This window comes from Podarcis tiliguerta (assembly GCF_965153285.1).
Source record: "Podarcis tiliguerta genome assembly, chromosome: 3".
Classification (NCBI taxonomy): Eukaryota; Metazoa; Chordata; class Lepidosauria; order Squamata; family Lacertidae; genus Podarcis; species Podarcis tiliguerta.
The window spans coordinates 114747415-114761085 of record NC_139536.1 but is presented as its reverse complement, the minus strand read 5'-3'; the positions used below and the strand labels follow the sequence as shown (position 1 = coordinate 114761085).

The 13671-nt window shown below is 47.4% G+C and overlaps 1 protein-coding gene across 1 annotated transcript in view; it reads right to left on the bottom strand.

Moving 5' to 3' along the window:
- Positions 1 to 13671, bottom strand: part of TRAM2 (translocation associated membrane protein 2) — a 42053-nt gene that overhangs the window by 7062 nt on the left and 21320 nt on the right. The window contains exons 3-7 of the mRNA XM_083435521.1: positions 7942 to 8051; positions 7104 to 7220; positions 3992 to 4050; positions 1340 to 1424; positions 637 to 707 (exon numbers count right to left, since the gene is read on the bottom strand). Of these exons, the coding sequence (XP_083291647.1) occupies positions 637 to 707; positions 1340 to 1424; positions 3992 to 4050; positions 7104 to 7220; positions 7942 to 8051 (442 nt within the window). The remainder of the gene's footprint in view (positions 1 to 636; positions 708 to 1339; positions 1425 to 3991; positions 4051 to 7103; positions 7221 to 7941; positions 8052 to 13671) is intronic.

Below are 13671 nucleotides of genomic sequence, written 5' to 3'. Positions count from 1 at the left end.
TTTACCCCAAGATTCCCCTCAGGGTCCCTTCCGACTCTATAGATCTATGACTTAAAAGGCTGTGCTGCAATCATGGAAACTATCAGACGAATCAACCTTGATTCCGCCTCGGCACCAGCTTGGCTGCAGGAGTTGCCGGAAGGAGGCATACAAGGCGCCATCCAACTGTCTTAGGACTCCACTCCAGATTTGCGTAGGGTTTTTACCCCTTTGTCTTTTCTTCTCCCAAATATATCCCACAAAGTGGTGGAAGTTTAGGACCACTGTTCCTTCCCCGAGATGGGCTGCCTTCCCAGGTTGGCCAGCCACATCTGCCCCTCACTTCCCTCTACAGCACGTGCCGAAACAGCCTTCTTGACCGTTGGACCCACTATGTTTGCAACATAATCATACAACAAACAACAATATATTAAAGCAAAAATTAATAAACAAAGGGCTTAGGCAGGTCCTCTTAGAAGACTGGAACCCAAGCCTGCTTTCTTGTAAAGTTTAATTTAAAACCGGAGCAAATTATACAGCTTTGGAGCTGCAGACAGAAAAACGCTGGAACTATTTATTAGGAGTTCCTTTTAACCTGAAGAGAAAGCAGGTGTGCAACATTGCCATGTTGAAGACGGTGGGACCCGCAACACTTACTTCAAGAGGTATGCTCCAGCTATATGAACTAGATAGAGGCTGATATATTGCAGCTGACGAGGAATCTCTTCCTGCAAAGAAAGGGGAGACCAGAAGAAGCCAATGTGCATCGTAAGAGGAAATGACTGGGCTGCACCTAGCACGGGCGAAGCAGAGCGGGTGCAGTCAAATGCAGGACTTTGGTGCATCTTGCATCAAAGAAATCCGCATGCCAGTACAACACACTGCTACACTTTCCACAAGGCTTCAATGGAGAAATTCAAATAAGTTAGTGGGAGGGCGTCTTTCACACACCACTAGAACCTGAGTAGGAGAGCAGGAAAAGTGCTTTTCCAAGTATTTTCTACAACTGTGAAAATGTACCGTGGCTTTCCTTGGCCTTAAGAAAAAGCATCAACTTGGAAACTTCTTTATCAGTTTAATATTATTTTAAACATGCATTCGATTTATAAAAAAAATTGTATAAAAGAAACATATTTATTTCGCTTTGTATTTAACCACTCCGCTGGTAACTATAGGTGAATGGAATCTCATGCGGACACGTGAGTGGGTTGGCAGGGGAGAGACTGATCTCTCTTGCTCACCCACTGGCTTAAAAAATGCAGGCTAGTAGCTTTTGTGGCCTCATCAGCACAACACCCACCCACCTCTACTGGCCTCCTAAGAACCCTAAGGGGAAGTTAGTTAGGATAATGGTACTCACCTTCCGCACCTTTTGGAAATATAGTTCAGGCAGTGCATGCAGCCAGTAGGACAGCTGGCAAAGGTAGAAAAACTTGACCTGGAACCTAATGTTTAAAAAGAAGAAGTGCATTTCTTAAGCGTCCACATGAAGCAAAACATTTTTTGCCATTCTCCCTCCTGACTGTGAGGTCCTCCTTTTGAAGCTTAACGGCACAGACATTTCGGAAACGGAGGATTCCTGAGACTGCCTTAGTGGATGAAAGCTGGCCACTGACCCTTGGCAATCGCTGCTGCAAAATATGTTGTGACGAAGGGGGAGAAAGGGAAACGAATCACTTCTGCTAATCTGGTGCGCTCTGGCAGGCGAGGAAGCAGATGGCCACATCCTATCTCTGTGCTGGGTCCCAGGGGGAGATGCGAGTTTGCCAAAGTGGTGCTTTCATGGCTGTGCAGCTGTCGTGAACTGCTGAGAGGCACCACTAGAGGGATGATAACATGAGCGGCAGCCTGACTTGGTTATAATTCATGCTCAGTGATGACAACTCAGGAACCGGACGTATCATTGACACATAGACTATGGAAAAACTACACACTGTATCCAAACAATATTTATTTAGGACCCTTGGGGCAGCCAAGGATATTGATAGGATTCAGGACTGAGGCTGATGAGACAAAAGAGTTTAAGTTCCAGAATACCTGCGCAGCCTAGTAGAAGAGAGGCCTTGTGGAATCAGGAGCAGCTTGTTTCTAATGCCAGCTGTGAGGGTCTCTGGGGTAACTTTTATGCCTGTTAAGATGCTCTGCTTTACAGTAACACTGAAATGTTCTCAGGATATGGAGGAATTTTTTTTTTTTTAAAACCTGCATATTTAAATTGAGGCAAGCAAAACTAACCAAAAGGGTTTACAAATCTCTAGTGCAATTGTCTTGAAAAAGTATGAATACCAGAGTTCAGAGCAAAATTGTAAATTTATCGTTTCAGTTCCTTCATCACCTGCCCAAATTACATTTAAGTGCAAGGTAAGATTGGATGTCACCCATGGTGAGTGATAAAGGAAGTGAGGCCCCATCTGCACAATACACTTAAAGCAGTATCATGCCACTATAAACAGTCATCGCTTTCCCCAAAGAATCCAGGGACATGTAGTTTGTTAAGGGAGCCGAGTGTTGTTAGGAAACTCCTGTTCCCTTTTGAGAACTACAACTCCCAGAGTTCCCTGCAAAGAGGGATCAATAGTTACACCACTCTAGGAATTGTAGCTCATGCTGAGCAGGGGAGGGATGTGCGCCTCTTGACAATTCTCAGCACCCTTAACACACACCAGTATCTCAAACAGACCCATCAATCATGCCATTATGTGTGCACTTAAATCACTGTTAAAGGGAATGTCATCATTTTCCCTACATTCCTACAGCGGTCAGGATGTGGTCTGAAAGCACCTGATCTAGGGGTGACCACAGCTTGGCACCTTTGGTTCCACAACAGGAGAAAGGTGAGATATAAAATGTAAGGAAAATAAAATGTAATACGGGATTTTAGTTCAAGACACAATTTCTCAGAATGCAAAAGGAACTCCATACGAGTGTAGAATCAACACAATCTTTTTTATCTGGCTGGGTCGAACCTTCCGGAGGGGTAGTATTTGAAGCTCCTTTCTTGAGATGACATGACGTTATTAATACTGGAGGGGGAAAAGCCTTCAGGGACACAACTGATACATCAGAGAAAATCTAAGGAGTACTTCTCTCTGTGGAAACTGGAGGGTCAAAAGGTGTGCTTGACCCCAACATTCCTAAGAGAAGTATCAAGATCAGGATTTACGTACAGACACAAGAGCAGAAAAACGGACCTGAAGTTTGCTAAGGCTGCTGTCATGGATTACTTGGGAACGAACTTCCTGCGGTTGGGACACAATCCTTTAAGAAGCGCCCAGCACAATGCGCAGTCCGTTCTTCCCCTGCTCTAGACTGCCCCTCCCAACACCTATCGGCAGACGGTTTCCTTTTCCTTGGAAAAGAGTTGTCCTCATGGGGAGCAAGAGCATTTATGAAGCAGAGTTGCTGCCCATAGACAGTTTGGAGGCACAAGCACACTCCTACAAGGAAAGTGAAGTCCCCCATTCCCTGGAATAAAATGGTTGCCTTTAAGTCTAACAACAGAATTCACTACCACAAGTCATAGTGCTTGTTGGCCACTTGGAGAGCTCTATAAGGAGATGAGATCATTTTGTGGAGGAAAGGCTACCGGTCCTGATGTCTTGCCTCCAGTAGCAGAGACCGTATGTCTCTGAATACAAATTGCTGGGGATTCCAGCACAGGAGAGGAGAAGGCTCTCAAGCTCATGTCCTGCTTGCCCATTGGGGCATCTGGTTGGCCACTGTGAGAACAAGATCCTGGAGCAGAGAGGTCTTTGGCAGGAACCAGCAAGGCCACCTCAGGTTCTTAAGGGGACAAGGATTAAGCTTGCAATATCAGCATCGCACGACAAGGATTAAGCTTGCAATATCAGCATCGCACACAGGAGGGGGCTGCAAGATCACTTCTGGCCGGTTTGAAGATGCAACTGAAGAACTCAATTCACCCTTATTCCTGTTATCACTCACTCCTGACCTCAGATAAACCAACAAGGAAGGAAGTGGTTGTACTTAACAGTACCCTGTGGCTACTTACGGGAGATGAACATGAGGGTAGTTCTCCCAGAGACTCTTGGGGTTTGATAAGTATCCTTCCTGAAATGAAGGAAGACACACAAAGTAAGAGAGGGAGTGGGGAAGAAAGGTGAGTTAGCAGCGAAGTCTGGCTAAACAACAGCTGCCCAAGTCCCCATCGCCTCTGCTAAAGTTGATACCTTTAGGTGACAACTCCGAGCTATTGCGGAAGACTCTGTGCGAAATATAGACACCTTTTCTTTGTACAATAAGCAAACGATGGGGAAGTTCTTTCTACGACAAGGGTGGGGAACCTGCGGCCCTCCAGATGTTGTTGGACTACAATGCCTAGACTACCTGGCCAGGCTGGCAGGGGCTGGTGGGATGCAGAGTTCAGCAACAAATGGAGGGCCACAGGTTGCGCAGCCTTGTTTTTCAGCAACAGCAGTTGAAGAGGAGTGGGGTTGGTTGTTGGCATCTGTCTGTCTTGAGGGGCAATGGAGTGGCGTCTGGCGACGAAGTCAAACCACTGTGTTAGCAACACCAAAGTGACCTCCGTAGGGCTCAAGTCTTGGCAGTGTGTATGGAGGTCTTGGGCTGTTGGGAAAACAAGACTCCCCTCTTGGTCCCTGTGATGTGGTCCAAAGGAAAGCAGAGCAATGCGTTTGGAACCCCAGCTTGGCTGCAGGAGTTGCCAAGTCACCATCCAACCATCTTAGGGACTCCACTCCAGATTTGTGTAGGGTTTTTACCCCTTTGCCTTTTCTTCTCCTGAAGATATCCTGCAAGGCAGTGGAGGTTTCAGTGTTTTTCCTCCTCCTAGATAGGCAACCTTGCAAGGTTGATGAACCCCATCTGCCCCTCATTTCCCTCTGCAAGCAGCATGTGTGGAAGCTGCCTTCTTGACCGCTGGACCCACTCTGGGTCTCGTCCGCTCAATCTGCCACAACCTGACTTTGCATGCAGGGGAAGTCCCTAACTCACCAAGGGTTTGAGACCAGGGTACTGAAACAGGAAAGAAACGCCCCCCTCCAATACACACACAAAGGCAAATCCCAACACTCAAAGTTCAGAATCAGAAAGCCAGATGCAGAATGAAACCGTAAAACAGCTGCAGAGGACGGAAGTGGCTGCTGGGCAAAACTCACAGAGTTTCAGGGCTCAGAGAAGCCTCCTTCAGCCAGGCATCATCAGCGCTGGCACAGAAACAGCTTTAGATGTTTACTCAGGAGACAAGAGGCCCTGCTTAAGCAATCTGGGCGTAAAGGGGTGTGATGGGGAGGGAGGGAAGCTTGGCTGACAAAGCCTCTTAGATAAAAGCGATCCTGCTGGTTCTTTCTCAAGGCAGATGGGCTGAAGAGAAGGTTTGAGAAATGGGACCAGGTCCCCACTTCACCCCCCACCTCTCCTTCTGAAGGTCCCCCCAGAGCTCAGCTGCAGGGAAGTATCTGCCCCCCTCAAAAGTGCCATTTGCAAATAGATTTAAACCAGCAACACTGCGATCAATTTCCCACACATTTCAAGATGAGACCAGCCCAGTACCTCTACCAAAGTCATTCAATGTAAAAGCCATAACTGGTATGGTTATGATGCAACTGAAGTTCCAGCAGGCGTGCTGGCGTTCGTTATTTTCCCATCCTAGGAGGCAGTGGCAGGCCATGTATCTGAGAAGACCAAAAGCACTGGCTGTACTCAGTGCTGCAAGCTGAGTGCTTGTCCTCTGGTCCGTGCCACAACCCGTGTGGCAATGGACCCATGGGAAGACACGTGGCAACAGGAAAAAGCAGCAGCTAGTAGTCTGATGGCTGCTGCAGGCAGCGCCACCCAAGGAGACTTCCTTAAGGAACAAGGTCACATGGACTTCCTTTGCTTTGGAGATGGGCTCACTGCCTGTCACAATGGCCATGGAAGGAAGTAATTCAGAATTGGGCCTTTTGTGGTTAGTGGAGCTTTGTCTTGAAGCTAAGATATCTGCCATACAGAAGTCAACTGTAACAGGAAGCTCAAGGAACAGGGCCAAATGAGGATCCCGTGTGATTAATGGTGGCCTCACTGACTGCATTGCTGAAAGAAATGACACCACAGTAGGAGAAGTCTGCCTTGGGGCAAAACAACCCGGAAGCCATTCTCTAGGACAGCCTTTCTCGACCTTGGGACCCCAGATGTTGTTGGCCTACAACTCCCATCATCCCTGACCGCTGGTCCTGTTAGCTAGGGATGATGGGAGTTGTAGGCCAACAACAACTGGGGAGCCTGCACATCAGAAAACCCCACCCCGGTATCTGGGCTGACTGCAGAAAGTAACCAGAAACCCCAGATTCATTTTAGAACATTTGCGCGCCCTTGTGTTCAAGGTGCAAAAGGGATTGGTAGGAAAAATATATCAACTGCTTAGAAAATCAATGTACAGAATAATCATCAATAATATACAAATTCAAATTTAAAAGTAGGTATGAAACTTATATATCCAGATAGTTCTTATAGAAAGAGGAAAGTTTTTAACAGACATCTAAAATAGTACTGCGAGTTTACCTGCCCAACTATAAGTTCTTAGGGGGGACAGGGAGATTCAAAGCAGCGGTGCTGCCACACTGAAATATAGACTCCCCACAGATACAGAATGAACCAGTATATGGCATGCATAGGAGTCCACGTTCTGCAGATCAAAATGTCTGAGTGAGCAAGGTGGTCCTTCATGTAATCTGGTCCTAAGATGTTAATTTTTTTATATACTAACAATAAAACCTGAGATGTGGCCCTGTGTGAACTTTAATAAAAAAAATTGCACCCATACAGATTTAAAACTGGCTGAGGTCCATCACAGAGCCAGATTCTGAATTTCTATACTAAAATACTTGTTTTGATATGTCATACAATTCCCCGCTTTAGGTTCAGAATGTGACCTGAATAGCAAGTGGACATCAATACACTTTTCAAAGTCAGCAGTGTATGTGGGCAGAGTCTAAGTCCTACCAGCAGACTCACATCCTGAATTAAGAGGTGCTTTGAATAAGGTGATCCTATTTGGCCACTCCCCGTAATGTGATCACATGTGCGCAAAGGGGAAGAGCAGAGAAAGCAAGCTGCACCCCCCATGTATAAATTCACGTCCCATCTTTCTAAAGGAAGCTTACCGTTGCCAGTACATATAGGCACCAGGCCATGGAGGCAATATGAAATGCTACCAGCTGCCCAGACTCATTGAACTTGCTGTGCTTGATCTTGGAAAGGTGGAGCCTCCGGTTGATTTTCTAGAAGAAAACAAAAATTCAGCAAGACTGGAAGAAAAAACAAAGCATCCTACGTCCTCAAGAGACTGTAGCTCAAAGCTTCTTTTTGGCATGTCACTATGCCAGCCCTGGAAAGTTCAAATCAGGTGATCAGAAGATGCCAATAAAGGGTCCACCAGATGTTTTGACTTGGCTTAATAACCAGCAGCCATTATTTGTGGGTGCAGTCAGCCCACCCTAAAATGCAAAATGAGACAAGGCCCAGTGAGGGAAGAAGGAGAGAGCAATGCCACAAAAGCCCGAAGACGTCAGAGGGACCCCCAAAAGGAAAATACTGAAAAGAAAAGAATTTCTCACCCAACCTCAGGAACAAGCAGAAGCAGTTCTGAGAAGGCAACTGACTTGTTCCAGCCAGGAAAGAAAGAAAGAAAGAAAGAAAGAAAGAAAGAAAGAAAGAAAGAAAGAAAGAAAGAAGGCTTGAAAGTTAAGAGAGGGAAGTTATAGTTGTCACAATGACACAAGTTCACATTCTTCAGCCCCACAGTTTGGTAAAAGCTGAATGAGAAACAAAGCGTAACATTCCTCTTCAAGTCCATTTCACCTTCTAGAAAACGGGACTGAATATTTTCCTGGTGCCATGGGGCCACTGTAAAAAGCAACCGTAAATTTGAAATGTTCTACTGCCCACAGCACAAGGGAGCGGTGTAGGTACTGGCTAGCTTGTATGAAAAGCAAGACTTACGTCCAAGGCATACTCTTGCACCACAGCATGCAGAATTATTGCTATGAAGATGTAGAAGAGGATTGTGACCAAATCCTTCAGCCCGTAGTGATAGAGAACAATTTCACCATCTGAAGAAGAGGAGTGGGGTAAGGGAGGAAGAGATTAACATTAAAGAGTTAAGCTGAGAAGCCATATAGGGATCAAACTTTTAAAGGCACCCACTAAGAGGCAGGATTTAAGTGACAAAGAATTAGCTCAAATGTTGGCAAGAAGCGGAAACAGACCACCATGAGCTTAGAAGAACTGAATTTAACCAGAATGCAGAGCAGATGTGGACAGTTCAACACACACACACACACACGTTTACATCTTCTTCCCACCCATCGGCTGCAAAAGTGGTCGGTCCTCTGAGAGCCTGTTTGCATGATGTGCTATTCTGAGATAATTGTCCCATGAACTGCCTTCATCATCGGATTTATTGCCATGTTCCTTGGAGGCAGTGGGGTGTCAATCAGAAGATGAAGTAGTTCAGAGGACTCTGGGAAGACCAAGGGTCCCCAACTCACCTATTTTTCATCCCCGGGTAAATGACTGTGGGTGGGTCGAGATCACAGTTCCATAGCGAAACACAGTGACCTGCGAATGGCCCAAGACAGTTAGCAGCAGAATCCAGCTCAGGGCTGCTTCTCACTTCACATTTGTCCCTTGTGTACGGATCCACCAGAACAGATACACAACTCATGCCAGGTGTGAATGGAGGGTGTACATTGACATTACAACTTTCTTGTCATGACATATAGAACAGGGTTGCAATATGTCTGGATTTTCCTGGACATGTCCAGGATTCCAAGGGCTAAATTACCATCCGGGGAGATTTTTAAAAACTCGGCATGATGTCTGGGTTTTTGCAAACAGAACCAAGAAGCTCAACAACTTGCAATCCTAATATAGAAGCAGCGGCACAGAACCACTGAACTGGAAGGAGGGGGACCTTGGGATCACAGAGTGCAGGATCTGTAAAGCGACTGCAGCATCACCAACAGATGGGCATCCAGCTTCTGCTTAAACACCTCCAGCGAAGGAGAGCCCCTCACCTGCCAAGGGAATCAAGCAGCACCCATCTTTAAGAGGCTTCTCTCTCCTAATATTTAGCCAAAATCTATTTCCCTGCACTGGTTCTAATCCTGTTCTCTGGAACAAAGGGAACATGTCTGCTCATCTCCCGTGTGACATTTGAAGATGACTGTTGTGTTTCCCCTGACAGTCTGAACTCAGCTTCTTCAACCATTCATCACAGGACTTGGTGTTGAGACCCTTCGCCATCTTGCTGTCCTACTCTGAGTGCACTGCAGTTTGTCGATGCCCTTCTTAAAACTCTTGCGCCCGAACGTAAGAAGAGTCCTGCTGGATCAGACCAAAGGTCCATGTAGTCCAGCGTTCTGTTCTCACAAAGGCCAACCAGGTGTCTATGAGAAGCCAGCAGGACCTGATCGCAACCCCACTTGGCCCTCCTGTGATTCCCAGCGCCTGAAATTCAGAGGCCCAGTGCCTCTGACAATGGAGGCAGAAACAGAGCTCTCAGGGTACACAGCCACTGAGAGCTTTGTCTTCCATATATCTGTCCAATCCTCTTATAAATAATCCAAATTGGCAGCCAACCACTGCCACTTGTGGGAGGGAATGCCATGGTTTAGCTATGTGCTGTGTGAAGTGCTTTTCTGGGGGCGTCCTGAATCTTCCAACAGTTTCATTGAATGTTCCTTAAGTATTGAGAGAGGGAGGAAAAAATTACCCATCCACTATCTCCACACCAGGCTTAATTCATACGTCTCAATGACATCACTTCTTACTCTCCTTTTCTATAAAATAAAAAGCCCCAAACATTCGAACCTCTCCCCATACAGAGGTCCTCCATTCCCTTCGTCATTTTGGTTGCTCTTTTCTTGCCCTCTTCCAGTTCTGCAGGATCCTCTTTGAGGGGAGACAACTAGAACTGCACACAGCATTCCAAGTGAGCTCACACCATGGATTTGCATGAAGCTGTCATCATATTGGGCATTTTATTTCCAACCCCTTTCCTAATGATCCCTAGCACAGAATTTGCCCTTTTCACAGCTGCCACACTCTGGGTCGACATCTTTGAGATGTCCCTAACCTCTCGTACCTGGTTGTCACCCCATGTTCACACCACATGAGCATGTATGTGAAACTAGATTTGTTTTTGGCCCAGTGTGCCTCACTTTGAACTTGCTTACATTGAATTGCATTTGCCATTTTACTGCCCATTCTCCCAGTTTGGAGGGATCATTCTGGAGTGTTTCAGTAGAGGAATGTCCAAAGGAAAACAGACAGGACCCAATGCCTATTCATGACCTGAACACAGCACTTCTGATGATGGAGTCTAGAAATGCATTAGCCTTATCGACTGCCCTTTTGCACTGATGACTCACGTTTAAGGCTGCCTGCATCCCAATGTTCTAGTCTGTCAAGAGCGCTTTAACTCTTGACTCCATCTTCTATGATGTTAGCTACCCCTTCCAGCTTTTTGTACATGTGACAGCCCTCCAGCATCCCACTCAAGATCGCCCTTGTTTCCAAGTTACCTCCACATTTGTGTCTTGCACCTTGAAGAGTAGCGATTTAAAGGTGTGCCCCCCCCCCCACTCACAACAGGCATGAGGTATGCATATTTTGTAGTCTGGTATCCTAAGGGACGTAGGTGGCGCTGTGGGACGTAGGTGGCGCTGTGGGTTAAACCACAGAGCCTAGGACTTGCCAATCAGAAGGTTGGCGGTTCGAATCCCCATGATGGGGTGAGCTCCCGTTGCTCGGTCCTGCCAACCTAGCAGTTCGAAAGCACATCAAAGCGCAAGTAGATAAATAGGTACCGCTCTGGCGGGAAGGTAAACGGTGTTTCCATGCGCTGCTCTGGTTCGCCAGAAGCTGCTTAGTCCTGCTGGCCACATGACCCGGAAGCTGTACACCAGCTCCCTCGGCCAATAAAGCGAGATGAGCGTCGCAACCCCAAAGTCGGTCACGACTGGACCTAATGGTCAGGGGTCCCTTTACCTATCCTAAGGTAAAAGTGGGACGTGCCTTTGGAGCCCCCAGAGTACCTTGGTTCTTTATTGCAGGGTGTTAACATTACAAACCAGGGATAATTATCTGAACCCGGTAGCCCCTGCATGAGCAACTGAGGTCCCTAGATTAATGTGCACTTTTTTGTTACGCAAATAGTAGCCATGGGGAAGTCTGAGAAGGTGGTGGTGAGAAAATTCAACTTTTACTACCTCCTAAGTCTGTTGTTTGCATTTCAAAGGAAGCCTCCATTGAGACCCATCTCTTCTCAGAATTACTGTCACCAGCCTGGAGATATTAAATTGGTAACACGGGCAGCTAAGTTTATACTGCGCTGCCCCAACACAGAGCAGACCGTACAATCTCAGCGCATAGACAGACAGAAACCCTCAGTCTCCAGGGTTGCTAATCTAGCTCTTTGCATCAGCACACGGATCATTTGAATATGAGGCTCAGGTTGTCATGTGAGTCAGACCTAAAGCATTTGTATGTCTGAGGCAAGCATCCAGAGCCAGCCCACACTCTGTTTCTTGAAGAGCTGTGGTTCAGGGCACGTGCCAAAGACCCCAGCAGCGAGGCACATCGTGAAGTGGGTGACTCAAGCTGGGTATTTCCACAGCTGCAGAAGGAAGGCCTCAGGGAGCACTGCCATTTGTAAGTCCTTTATGAACACACAGGCGATGCCGCTCTAAGTTCAAACAGGGCCTTCTTAGTGAATATTTCTCTCTCTCTCTTTTTTCCTCCCTTGGATAATGAGCATGGCCCATTAAGTCTCCAAGTGGCGCAGAGAACTGTGGGACCTCTTGTCTCTCCCCTCCGCCTGCCTGCACCCACTTTCCCTCACCTCCTGGGGCAAAGAGCTGGGCAGGCTTGCCATAGCGCAGGCGAGGAGGAGGAGGAAGGGTGCCAGGAGGACCTGAGAAGGGCAATGCCCCGGGTGGCCATTTGTGGGAGCAGAAGCTTCCCCTGGGGTTGTACTGCTGCACTCCCGTTTTGCTGCTCTTGCCATTTTGCTTCGTCTTGTGGTTTTAGCTTATGGTTCTCATCAACTGTGCGTTGTTTAAAACTGCGGCATTTCACGTGACGTGTCCTGGAACCACAGGCATCATTCTCAGCCTCAAGGAGTTGCTGCATGTTTTGTGCAAACACACGTTAGAAGCCTAATGCTGGCTTTTTGCTAGAAAGCAGCTTCCGGGGAGGGGACTGTGGCCGAGAGGAAAGAATGCTTAATCCTTTCTTCAGTCCATCTGTTTCCCTGCTCCATATCAGCACCCCAGTAGGTTTTCCTATGGCACACACATACACACAAATTTTGAAACCCCACAAAAGCAGGGCCAGGGAGGAACAACCTGGAGTGGAGAATTGATGGGCTAACGAAAGGGGTTGTTCAGCCTTCCACGTAAATAGCTCCTCTGCTTTCAGTCTCACCCATGCAGAGCTGCTTCATCAAAATGAAAACTGCAGAGAGCTTGATATGTTCCTACTGCGTAGTCTAGCCTCAGACACCAGATGATGATGATGATGATTATATTATTATAAAATACAATAACCTATTAAACATTAAAAGCTTCCCTAAACAGGGCTGCCTTCAGATGTCTTCTAAAAGTTTGGTAGTTATTTTTCTCTTTGACATCTGGTGGGAGGGCGTTCCACAGTGCAGGTGCCACTACTGAGAAGGCCCTCTGCCTGGTTCCCTGTAACTTGGCTTCTTGCAGCGAGGGAACTGCCAGAAGGCCCTCGGTGCTGGACCTCAGTGTCCGGGCAGAACGATGGAGGTGGAGACGCTCCTTCAGGTATACTGGACCGAGGCTGTTTAAAAGTCAGCACCAACACTTTGAATTGTGCTCAAAAAGGTACTGGGAGCCAGTGTAAGGTCTCAGCGGCCTCTCCCAGTCACCAGTCTAGCTGCCGCATTCTGGATTAGTTGTAGTACCTTCAAAGGTAGCCCCACATAGAGCGCATTGCAGTAGTCCAAGCGAGAGATAACTAGAGCATGCACCACTCTGGCGAGACAGTCTGCAGGCAGGTAGGGTCTCAGCCTGTGTACCAGATGGAGCTGGTAAACAGCTGCCCTGGACACAGAATTGACATGCGCCTCCATGGACATCTGTGAGTCCAGAATGACTCCCAGGCTGTGCACCTGGTCCTTCAGGGGCACGGTTACCCCATTCAGGACCAGGGAGTCCTCCACACCCGCCCGCCTCCTGTCCCCCATGTTACTGCTGGCTGCTCAGATATTCATAGGAGGAGGTTGGAAACCATCCAATAAAAAAAATAAACCGAACACACTGAAACCTTTATGACGACATGTTGACAATGGGGTGGGAAAGGTTGGGGGGGGAAGTCCCTCACTTTTCCAGAAAAAGTTAAACATCTGGCCTGAGAGCTGGATGGACTTGGGGCTGGGGGGGGGAGGGGACATAAAATGAGCATTCCTCTGTCTACTTTTATGTCGCAACCCATTCCCAACATGCAGGGCTTGTTAACAAATTTCTGGGGTGAGTCAACCAAGCAGGGGTGGTTTCATGCCCCCTGTGGAGGGCCACAGATTCCCTCACCATGCGGTTATAATAATAATACAGTGGTGCCTCGAAAGACGAAATTAATCCGTTCCACGAGTCTCTTCGTCTAGCGGTTTTTTCGTCTTGCGAAGCAACCCTATTAGCGGAT